Below are 12,436 nucleotides of genomic sequence, written 5' to 3' on the forward strand. Positions count from 1 at the left end.
TTTTTTGTTTTGGGTCTGGATAAGAAAAAAAATAGTTCATTTCTTCACAAGTGGTGAATGAAGGAAACGCCACAAAACCAGAATCGCCAGTCAAAAGCCTCCTTCAGCCTGTGTCTGGGCAAAATGGGAAGCAGCAAAAAACATATGCCTGCAATCTTTTATCTCAAGAAAGCATGTATGTTGTTAGCAACATTGTTTTCTTAGGTGATTTCTTCTGTTAGACCTCAAATGCCTCTGTTCTACCTAAGTGTCTTATACAAACTGGTGGTGTCTAGGCCAAATTAGTGGCAAATAAAGGTAGCAAAACTGAACTGGGCTGAACTGGACAAGAGAATGGCAGTATTGTGCAGATGTGTTGCAAATGGAGGGCCTATTCAAAATGAAGACTAGAAATTGTTAGTGTTTCAAAGCCTATTCTTTTGAAAGTTGGAGGGAGGGCGTAAGGGAAGAAGGTAAGGGATAGGTAGGAATGAGACAAGCTCTTGAATATAACTGTTGTAGTAATGATGGTTGGAGATGTTTACGTTAAATCCAAGTGTTTTTTTTTTTTAAAGAGACCAGGAAGTAGAGCAGTGATGCTCAGATATAGTCCATAGTCTACACACTGCTAATGTTCAGTGACGTGATAATCTCTGAAAGTGAGACTAAACTTTTAGGTATTGCATAACGTTTTTATTCTTAATTTACACAAGTATGGTCAAAGCCATTGGAATTTAAAAATAACAGTTCTTCACAGATGTTTGCGAAGCATTAAGGTCATGGACTATGATATGCTCTCGAAATAACAAGTATCAATAGAAATATATAAACACAGGAAATGCAGATATTTTAGACTCTTCAGGGCCTAAATATCCCCTTTAAACATTTTCATGAAAACAAGTGTATCAGTTAGGAATAGACCTAATTTATTTAAAGGAATAATTATTTGATAAAGGTGAAAGTTATCTTAGTCTACCATAGTTCCTCTAATAGATGACATCTACTGGAAATCCTGCTGGTTCTCTTTCTCTCTCTCTCTCTAAGGCTTTCAACCTATAAAATATAAATGCTCTGGAAAAAAACTAAACTATCAGTTATGTACATCTCCTTGTGATTAATATTTTGGTTGGGTTTGTATGAAGCCCTACCTAGGTTAGGGAGAGGGCAGAGCAGGACACAGCAAGTTGGGGACAAATTTGCCTGTTTTCCCTTTGCCTAGTGTTTCCTGGCCTGTATTTATGAACAAGCTAATGTTAATCCCCTTCAGACGCCAGGGTTCCATTTCCCAGTTCTTCTGAAAGTACCTCACTCAGTAACAATATTCTCAGGAGTCTGCTACAGGAAGCTTGAATAGTAGATGGTTAGGCCACAGAATGAAGATAGTTTGTTTCTGCCTCTGTTGACCGCCTGTTTACAGACTGTACTTTCATTGATGCTTGAAAACAGGAGGCTCTTTGGTTGCTGTGCTGTGCTGTAGTTTCAACCACATCCTCCAAGTGGCGCTCATGTCTGAGAGAAGGCACCACCACTGTCTCGAAGTTCTCAGCCTCCCAATGTGCTGGTCCTAGTGTTTTGCTTGATTGCTTGGCAATGTAAAAAAATGGAACTGTTTTCTGTTTATATAAATCTACTTACGTTAATGACCATTAAACGGATTTTGGATATGGATTGTTATAGTGTCAATAGCTTAAAAAACAGCTACCTTAATAAGGCCTCTCCCAAAGAAAGGTTTAATCAAAGTCAATAGTGCCAGAAGGAGGTCAGGACATTTTCTATCTGCTCAGAGTTAGGAAGGCATGAAAGCTTTAAAACTAGTCTCCACATCATCTCCTGTCCTATACCCCCAAATTCAACACACACACGTATGCATGCACACCAAATTCTTGTGAGTAGATGAAAAATTGCCCCCTCCCGCCAAAAAAGCTATGAAGTTAATGTCTTTGAGGATTTCTATTTAGTCGAATAAATACTCCTAGTCTTACAGCCACTAGTAATTTACAATTTTAAATTGATAAGCATTTTATAGACTCTCAAAATTATGGCATAGTATAATGATAACATCTGTTGTGAAATGTGGCTCTGTCAACCAATTGATTTTGTAGCCTTAACTGTTAGATTTAAATAGCTGTGAAAAGGTGACTCTCTAGGGTACTTCAGCTCTAGGCTATAGTATTATCACAATAACAGTAAGAAAACAGCATTTCTCTGGTTAGAGGCTTCGTTGGTAGAACTATGGGTGTCCTTGCCCAGACCCTGTTTAGCACCAGTTGGGGCCACAGGCAGTTTGCAAATAGTTCTATCATTGTTAATAGTTTAACCACTCTTCAGCCATTGAGTCAGCAAGTGTTTATTGAGCACCTGCTAGTGGCAGGTTCCTTGTCAGCTCTGATGATAACCAAAGTGAGGAAAAACAAACATGGAGCCTGCGTGCAGAGTTTGCAGCCCAATAAGTATCAACTGGCATCCTCCTACCTTGGGCCACAAGAGTCCCCCCTCCAGGTCTTGGTGCCAATGACAGCCTGAGAGCAAGATAGCCTGTGAAACCCACGGGAGGCTGGTGCCTGCTTTGGGCCAGAACCTTCTCAAACAAACAAACAAAACATAAAAAAAAGATTTCTTTCTGTCTTTCCACTCCAGAGGCTGGAAACATCTACTCCACCAACATGGCAGTCACCTCAAAGCCACCCGGACTTTCTTGTTAGTCCTGCTCCTTCTCCAACCACCTTCTCACTGCCCTCCAGTTGTCTTAGTTCAGTCCTGGGGATCCAGACACAAAGAGAAACCCTAAATTTCCATAATCAGTATAGACATCCTGGAAACATTAAGTACCATCCTCCAGGGAAGGGATCATGGAGGGTTCTGACCTGAGTATGGTGCCTGGCTTGGTAAGTTTTGAAAACAGCATCTGCATCCTGGCTACCTCCGTTTTTAAAAATAACCCCTACATCCCTATGGAATTTATACGGAAATTACTTAATATGGGAGGAAAATCATTGCATTAAGAAGTGAAGTCATTGAAATATTTACTTTAGGAGCATTTCTATCTAAGGAAAGGGCTTTTTTTTTTTTTAATCTAATGTCATTCTCATTAGAAGAGGAATGCAGTCTATTTTAGACTCCATCAGGTCTTGACCAAATTGAAGGCTTCAAAATGACACCTTAGTTTTTTTTCTTTATTAGAGAATTTGTAGGTTTACACAACAATCATGTACAAAATACAGGATTTCCATATATCACCCTGTTAGTAACACCTTGCATTGGTGTGAAGCTTTTGTTAGAGTTGATAGAAGTGCATTTTTATAATTGTACTATTAACTATAATCTGTCGTTTAACTTAGGATTCACTGTGTAGTAAGTTCCATGGATTTTTTTTAAAAATTTATTCTGTCACTATATAACAACTTAACATCTCCCCTTTTAATGACAAGCAGATACATATTTCATCACTGTTAGTTATGTTCACAATATTGTACTACTATCACCACTATCCATTACAAAAACATTTCCATCATTCCAGATAGGAACCCTGTACATTTTAAACCCTAATTTCCCATTCCCTGTCTCCTCATGTTTTATTCATGCGTTATGCTTTCCAAAATATGTCCACATCCATCTGAATTTCTTAATAATTATATGAGATAAGTAAGGCCAGAAATATCTCCATTAAACTAGAAAACATACTACAGAGATTGAATGAATTGTCTAAAGTCACACAACTACTTGTTTAAACTCAAACTTACTTTTCCTTCAGATAAATACAGGGCCCAGCTAATAAGAAACATCAATGCCAAATATTTGCAGAGCCCTTTACAGTTTATGAAGCACTTTACTCATTGTGTGGCCTTAGCATATTTCATTTTAGCTTTTGATCCTAAATGCCTCCTGAATAACCAGCATTGTACCATTTCTTTTTTCTTTTTCTTTTTCTTTTGGCATGGGCTGGTTCCAGGAATCGAACCCGGTTCTCTGGCATATGTACCATTTCTTTTTTGAGTAAAGTGACTTCACTCCAAACCATGTCTATGGACACCACATAAAGTATTCTTTGCATCACACAGGCTTTTCAGAAAGCCCCAAAGGTCCCACTGCCCACAGGCTGTTTGTGGCTTAAGCTATAAGATCCAATCTCCCTCTCCAGTCAAGTGACTTTTTGGAAATACTTTGGAATCCTTGGATGAAAAACTCTTCTAGCATTGATAATCTTGCCAAACTCCAAACCCTCTATCTCGTTTCAAATGAGATTGTTAGTTCCTCAGACAGTTGTCTTTCCCAGAGATTTTGACAACTGATATGAATTTAAGCATGGGATTTGAAAAAAGTTTCTCTCAGTCTTATGCAGCGTTAGTAGAAAGCCAAAAAATGTCTTAGTGGTTATTTTTCATGTTAAAGTAATATGTGCTTATTAAAGAAAATACGTAAGAGTAGAAAAAATAAAAGTAATTTTGGGGTCCATTACTAAAATAAAAACCCTTTAGGGAAAACAAAGGTTAACATAAAAATGTTGTCAATGATAAAAGATAAATTAGAGGCATATAAAGCTTCCTGAAAAAACGAAATTGGGAACTAGATATTTAAAGCAACTAAATACTTTCATTCTATAAGGTTGAAAATCAACAAAGTCATTGGATCAGTCTATGGGAATACAAAGACAGTTAAATTACACTCCCTTCTGATGTTATAATATGTTGGTAATTTGATGACACTGTGGTTGAGATATTGAATCATGAAACAAAGCCAGTGATACCTTATCTCTTATGTTGAAAGAATTCTGTGAAATACCTCTCCTAGGTATTTCACAGAATCAAGCCTCAGAGGGTACTGAGCTAGAGAGACCTTCCCTGGAGGAAAGGCCCAGCTTGTTAAACTGGTGGGTTTGTGGGTTTGTGGGTTCATCGACAGTTGTTTCACAAACACTGGCTACGTGCTATAGCCAGGTCAAATTCTAGACACCAGGAATACAGCAATGAACACAACTCAAATCCTTGCCCTTATGGAGCTTACATTCTGGAATGGGTAGGCAAACAACAAATCAAAGAAATATCTAGTATATTAGAAGGTGATGGTACCAAGGAGAAATGTACCTAAGAGAAACAGAAAGTAAGCAGAGGGGTGCAATTTTAAATAGGGTAGTTGTGTAAGACCACCAAGGGAAAGGTGAGGGAACCAGCTAAACTTGTTCCCCCAGGCAGAGAGCAGAAGCACAAAGATCCTGAGGCAAGAGGACAATAGCAGGAACAGAGAGGGGCAGAAGAATGGTGGATAAGGACAGATTGTGTAGGGCCTTGAAGGGACTTTGGCTTTCACTATAACTTCAAGAAGGGGCATGTTGGGAAAGAATTCTGTGCAACAAAATTCAGAGTGGTTGGTTATATGGATTAATTACTAATTGCACTTTACTTTGCCTTTAGAAAACTGAGCAAATTCAATTTCTTCTAGTCCACACAAAACCAGGTTATCATTCAATCATTCTATTTATGGGCTCAGCCCAACAGACTGCTTTCTTGTGGGCACACGTTCATGCATGCACAATCCTTCCCAGAATGTTTTAAAAGTGACTGGAACATTCATCTCCACTTCCTAGACAGGCTTTGAAGTTTTCCTTGTTCTACTGACACTAGTTTGTATTCTATGGGTCATTCTCTGGGTGGAAATGGGATGAAGCATTCAGAGCAGAGTCTATAAAGTGGAAATCATATTATTGACAAAAAAAATTGTACATTATATAGTGCTTACTAATTGCTAAACACTGAGTTGAGCTGTTTTCTTAAATAATTTCATTAATCCTCATAACAACCCTATGAAGTTGATATTAGAGAAAATAAGGTAATTTTCTCAAGATATCATGATTACTAAATAATGTAATCTCACAAAAACTCAAGTTGGTAGAATCCAGAGTCCATACCCTTAACCACCAAAATAAAGTGAATTTAGAAGGTTCTTTGTTCTAACTTTCTCATGGCCAATTGTGCCATGTTAAAAACAGATGTGTAGACTTGAGAGATAAATATAGTATATGTACTTTTTCTCCCCTGATAAAGGAAATAAACTTAAATATGTGGTTCTATCATTTCTAGACACTCTGGCCAAGCTAAAGTCCCTACGGTGTTACTGTCGAAGTGGAACCAATGATAAAATTCTTAATTGTATTTTGTACAAGAATCCAAAATGCACGTAGTCACATTGCAAAAGTTTGTCTCAGGGGCTACTTGTAATCACCTGGAAGACCTTTAAGAACTCAAACCAGCTTCAAGAACCACTGGTAATCCATAAATTATTTTTCACACATATCTTTGATGGGCACAAAATGAGTCTAGTAAATCTTTCCTCAACCTCAGGACTCATTAACTATATCTTATTCCTCATTAAACTGAAATTGAACACTATTCCATGCTAAAATAATTTCTTTGCTTTAAAGACAACTATGGCAACATTCAAAGCCTCTCCATTATTTTGATTTTTTCCAAAGAAGAACAAATTATCTTGGAATATGTGACCAATGTTTAAAAAATAACAGCATAATGACTGGCACACTGTATGTGTTCAATATGAGTTGGTAGTGATCTTGTCGTTACTATTGTTAATTCCCTGGTGTTATGCCAAGCCTGAATGCTGTGGATTCCATACAAATTTGTCCAGCCTGTCTGTGGGTCCTGAGATGTCTCTGGCCAGATTCCTCACTGCCCTTGAGATCGATTTCTCTCCTCCATAACAGATTATAACATGTTTTATTTTCCCAGGGAAATAGTAGGGAATTCTGCATGTGTTTTTGGTAAGAAATGTCTTGCTTCCCTTCACATTCCCTTTTCAACCTTCTTTATTGTCAGAGACTGTCACAGACCATCACAGGCATGGGGAGAGCCTTCCACTGGGACCTACATCCATCCAGACAGGCGGACAGCACGGTCCTTCCCCACCATGCTCCCATGATCTCAGCCTATGGAAGAAACCTCACTGGTTCACTGGTTCTTTTTTTTACTTCTTGATTCCCATCCCAGGGCCAGTGTCAGTTCTTACCTTTCTGTGCAATTGATATGATTTGCTCTAACCAGCTAGCTCTTAGTTTCACAGCTCAGCAAAAGTGGGCAAAAGATAGAACATGAAAAACCCATCCCACTTTCCAAAAGGAACTGGTGTGTGTGCGTGCCTGTGTGTGTGGTGTTTGGCGGTGGAAAGGAAAGAGAGACAAGTCACACATCCCAAACAAACCCTTCTAAATGTTGCAAAGGTTTTAAAATGCCCAACACACTTTCCCCTCTTTCCCCTCTCCACTCCCTTCTTTCTACCATGCCCCATCTTTAATTTAACATCCATAATTTTCCCAGTTTCTCTCCAACTTTCCACTCAGAATGCTCCTCCTGACAATGACAATAACAGTCACTGGACGCTTATTATATGCCAGGCTCTGTTGTAAATATTTACATATATTAATCCATATTCACAACAACCCTATGAGGTGGGAATTATTATTATTATTATACCTAGTTTATAGCTGAAGAAGGGTTAAGAGATTTCCCCAGGGTTACACAGCTGATAGACGATGGAATCAGGATTTGTACCTAGGCAGCCTGGCTCCAGAGTCTGTAACTTTTTTTTTTTTTAACTTTTTTTATAATAGAAAATTTCAAACACATACAAAGGTAGAATCATATAATGAACTCCTATGTAATCACTTCAACAATTATCAACCCATGCACAATTTATTTTCACTTACACCCCCACTTACTTGTCCCTTCTCATATTATTTTGAAGCAAACCCTAAGCATCAAAGTCTCTTCTCTTAACCACTGTATTGTTCTGCCTCTGGGATGTTACGACTTCTCATTTCTTAAGATTGCAGAGTGGAGAGAGCTCAATGAAATCTTTCCTGGACACACTGGGCTCACTCATTAACTCCATGAAATTATGAGTGAAATCTGTCCAGGTGATTATGTCCATTTTGGAGAGCCAACATTCATAGCTTTCACTTGGTTTTCAGAATGATCCCATGACCCCAAAATGACTGATGCTCATTAATTCTGGTCCAGGTTTCCTTCTCATTTTAGTGGGGAAAAAAAAAAAAAAGATGGACACTCTAGTAGATGTCCAAGCTCACACAACTAATCCTAACACAGGACAAGAATATAGTTCTCAGGATCCCCAACCTTGTATTTAATTTACTGTTTTATACTGTATCTGCAAAAGGGAAGAAGGAAGAATGGGTTGAGATGTGAGATGGAAGAGAAGGTATCAAAGGTATTTCCCCCTTGTTTCAAAGTTGCCCTTTACCTGGATTAGGAAGTTGCATGTCCTACCCACATTTGAAATGTAAAACTGTAATCAGTGCTACTGCCACGTCATGTTTACACTTCCCTTTTTCCATACTGTTGGGGAGCTTTACAAAGCCAGAGATGTCTCACAAGCAGGATGCCAAGATCAATAATCCCTCACAAGCTGGATAAGGAGTATCTTTTCCAGCTGAGAAAGGATTGAGGCAGAATGTAAGAAACATTCAACTGGGAATGACTCATTAACTAATGGTTCCATAATCTCATTTGGTCTGGAAATTTCTCATCAGTAAAATGACTAGGCTGGTTTATTGTAATTGCTTTCCAAGTTTTTTGACTATGACCCACAAAAATACCCACAATGTGAAAATCTGTGTAGGGTATATACATCTTGAATTTTTTTCATTTAGCTATTCTTACCCATACAACATGGGATGTGTCCTGATACTTTCTACTGTATTCCATGTGTTTTAAAAAAAATTCTGGTTGTGGTCACAATCCATTAAAATTAATTTTAAGACCTACTTTTGGTGATCCACTGACAGTATGAAAAATACTTTACCTGTAATCTCTAAGTCATCATTCATTTATCTGGTCAGTCATTTTACAAGTATTTATTACCTATGAGGTGCCAGGCACTGTGCCTGGAGCTAGGAAAAAGGCAATGAAAAACCAAAAACAACAAACCAAAGACTCTGTCTCTGTGGAGCTCACCCTGTGAGGACATGATATAATATAATGTAGCATTTGATAGGCCTTTTTGGAGAGAAAAGAATTCAACTGAATTAGCTAAAGCCAGCCAGTGAGTTTGACTAAAGGAAGAAAAAGATGGCAGAACGACAGGCTTTTGTCAACCCCCTAAGCCCACTTAGCAAAATTGTCTGAATTCAAACCAGGTGATTTTGTGCCAAATGAAGATCTCACATGGGTCCTAAATTTGCTCTAGAATCTGCTTAGAAATCACTGTGGATGTTTCTCTCTTCTCATCCTATCCCCATACTTTGGGGATAAAAAAATGATCAATTAGGTCCTCTTTTTTGATCAGAGATTACAGAGTGATGGAAGAGAATGTGAGACAGCACCCTGAGGGGCACTCCCGTGGGATGTTTATATCCTCAGATTCACACACTCACCCTACTCTCCAGTACTTTCAAAGCTGCAGGTGTGTAATCAGGTTTGTTTTTCAGAAACCATGATGTACCATTTTTGTCCAAAAGAGGGAAACAGAACAGCAATATCTCTGCAGAAATGTATCCACGCCCACCTCCTCCCCTCCTCCCAACACGTACACACATACACACAAGGGTTTAGTATTTGTCTTGTGAATTGAGATACTGAAGAAGAATGCTGCAGGATTAAAACCAAATCCCAGAGAAAAGTCAGCCCCAGGCAAAATGCTAAAAGAGAATAGGTTTATTTTCGGTGACTGCTCCCGGTCTCTGCCAGTCTTACATCCCCCATTAGGAGTTCCCCGGGAGACTTAATCCAACACAAGTCCCTCTTTGAGGCTTGTTATGCTGGCAGCCTGACTTTTCCATTTTCTCCATTCCCCCAGTTTTGAAACACCTGCTAAAATCATGCAACGTCTCTGTGGTCCTCAGAATCCAGGCTTACTATACAGCATTCGAGTTATAGCTCTTTCTACTTTAGCTCCTAGGGATGGCCATGTTCCTGCCCTCTCCTACATATTCCACAAAGTGAGAATTAGTGGGTACAGACAGAAATGCAATACAAGTGAAGTAGTCATGTTTGGGAGAAAGGGGATATAAGCTATTAGTCATACCAAATCTTCTCAGGGGCTGAGCAGTTCTCTGAAGCCCTCCTTTTCTTTTCCTTTTTCATAGGCCTGCCTCAGAGGTTTTGCAGCACTGCCTGGCTTCCCCTTCCCGGAAGTGATGGCATTTTTACAGGGCCTTAGACCAAGAGAAGTTTTCTTTGCCATGTATTTCGGGGTTTGAAAGTAGATAAAACACACTCTGTTAACCATTTAACTAGCTCTTCTGGGGGAAACAGCATTTGAGCAGAGGGTACTTCTTAAATAGAAACAGATGCCACAGTGGACAATAGGCTTAAGCATGACTCACCCGTTCCAGGAGCTCCCTCCCTCCCTACCCAACCCAGGGAATACAGACCCAAGGTAACCATGCAGTTAGTCAAAAGGTTTATTCAAAATGTGTTGTAATGCCATGGGATTTACTTTTATCAGGAAAGAAGGGAGGGAAGGATCAGACCTATCAAAGAGTTAATTTATCATGAAGAATCTGTGAGAATTATAGTAACCAGTGATTCTGGGTGCTCAGGTCAGGGTCTGAGTCTCAGTGAGGTAGAAGAAAGTAGGAGAAGGACCCTTTATTTGAAAGATTGAACTTATCTTGAAATATTCTCCCAATGGCTAAGACATAACGTAATGGACAGATACTTGTAAGATTTTCAAAACTTTAGTAATCCAAGTTCCTTTTTGAAAAATATATTAAATGCATGTATTAAGGTAGGAAAATATCGTTGGATGCACCAACAGAAGATGGAGGGAATAAAAGGTATAAAAGGACAAGAACAGGAAGCAGAAGTTGTAAGGGGAGAGGAAGAGTTAATATAAAAGAAACTCTTTAGGCAGGGTGTGGTGGTAGACAGCCATCAATAGTTTCATGTGCCACTTAGTGGATTCATGTCCTGGACCCCTGAGTTTCACACTAATTAGTGAAACCCAACAGGGGGATTTGCTCTGATAAGCAACAACAAAACTTTAGTAAAACTACCCAAGACACTGAGAAATGTCTATCGTGTTCATAAATAGGTTCATTTTCAGAAGCACCTGTTATCAAAATCAGCTGCATGGATACCACTTCAAACCTAATAAATTCAATCTCTGGGCCTTTGTGTTTTGCTTTGTTTTTGTTTTTATTTTTAAGCTCCTCAGGCCTAGTGGATAGCAGGTCCACCAGAACCACAGATACCCAACCCCACCCCAAAAATGGTTAGGAATAGGATAACATTTCTTTTAAAGAAAAATAATTTAAGCATGTTTTATAAAAAGCAGTAAAGACAAGGACGCCTATGATGCTGATATTTTACCTTACCTAATTTGCTTTTTTCTCTCGACTCAGTCCTTTTGTATGAAGCTGTGTTTCCCCTTGAGGTTCAGTTCGTCTCATTTGCAGCTGCAGGTACAAACCAGTGAACAGGCGAATTGAAATGAACCACCCTCCAGCTCTAAAGTCTGCAAATATCGAGCGCCCATAGGGGCGCCACATGTCTTTGGGGGAATGTGTAAGGTCCAGCCTGCAAGAACCTGGAGGCTGCTGAAATGCACAACTGACAGTAGAATAATGAGCGTGTAAGGGGGGAAAAGATCTTTGGACAGTGACAAGTTTACGAAGGAGTTTTTTGCATTAGTTTATTGAACAGCTCTGAACTACAGAAAAACAACAATGACTAATCCACGGCCCTTCCTCCAGGAGGATAGGGTCTGGGTAGGTAACACTTCTACCAAACGATTTACATTTCACTGAAAATGGGACAGGAGCCTTTTTGTTCCTCTGTAACGCAGCTCAAGTCTGCTAGCTCCGACCCCTGGAGTTCACTGCAAGAACTACCGCCTCGCTGCCACCACCTCCGCCATCTGGCCAAACAGTTTAGCTTCCAAGTCTGGTCCTCAGGGATCCGGCGAGACCAGCACCCCCAGCCCTCCGACCGCGCAGCTCCGCGAGGGCCTCCTTACCGCGAGAACGCGGAGCCTGCGGGCGGCGCACGCGCAAATTGTCACGCCTGCGCCTCAAGCTCCGCCCTCTGCCTGCGGGCGTTCGGGTAGCTTGTCGTTACCATGGAGCCTCCCGCAACCCGGGAGGACCGAACTGCGCCTAGTGCGCGCCGGCGAAAGCCGCTGCGATGGTGTCCAACCCGGTGCATGGCCTGCCCTTTCTCCCGGGCACGTCCTTTAAGGACTCCACGGTGAGGATTTATCTGCCCATCCTCTGCCTGCCCCCACTTCCGGTCTCCCTTGGTCTCACCACTTGGTGCTCCTCCATTCTCCTCAAGCCGAGTCTGTCCTCTCTGTTCAAACCCGCCTTCTGCCCTGTAGTTCTCACTGTGCCGCCGCAGTTCTGTCGTCCTCCACCATTCAGCCTCATCCTTTCTCCTGTCCTTTTTCCCTCCGCTACATCCCTCTCTTCAGTTTTTGTACTCCGTCCTGGCAG

General features: G+C 40.3%; 1 protein-coding gene across 2 annotated transcripts in view; it reads left to right on the forward strand.

Moving 5' to 3' along the window:
- The first annotated feature begins 12,019 nt into the window (after window positions 1-12,019).
- The window catches only part of EFHC1 (EF-hand domain containing 1), a 78,052-nt gene continuing 77,635 nt past the window's right edge, over window positions 12,020-12,436 (forward strand). For both annotated transcript variants that reach the window (XM_077162061.1, XM_077162060.1), the window contains exon 1: window positions 12,020-12,191. In XM_077162061.1, the coding sequence (XP_077018176.1) occupies window positions 12,129-12,191 (63 nt within the window). In that variant the 5' untranslated portion in view covers window positions 12,020-12,128. The remainder of the gene's footprint in view (window positions 12,192-12,436) is intronic.

Source organism: Tamandua tetradactyla, chromosome 5 (assembly GCF_023851605.1).
Source record: "Tamandua tetradactyla isolate mTamTet1 chromosome 5, mTamTet1.pri, whole genome shotgun sequence".
Taxonomy (NCBI): domain Eukaryota; kingdom Metazoa; phylum Chordata; class Mammalia; order Pilosa; family Myrmecophagidae; genus Tamandua; species Tamandua tetradactyla.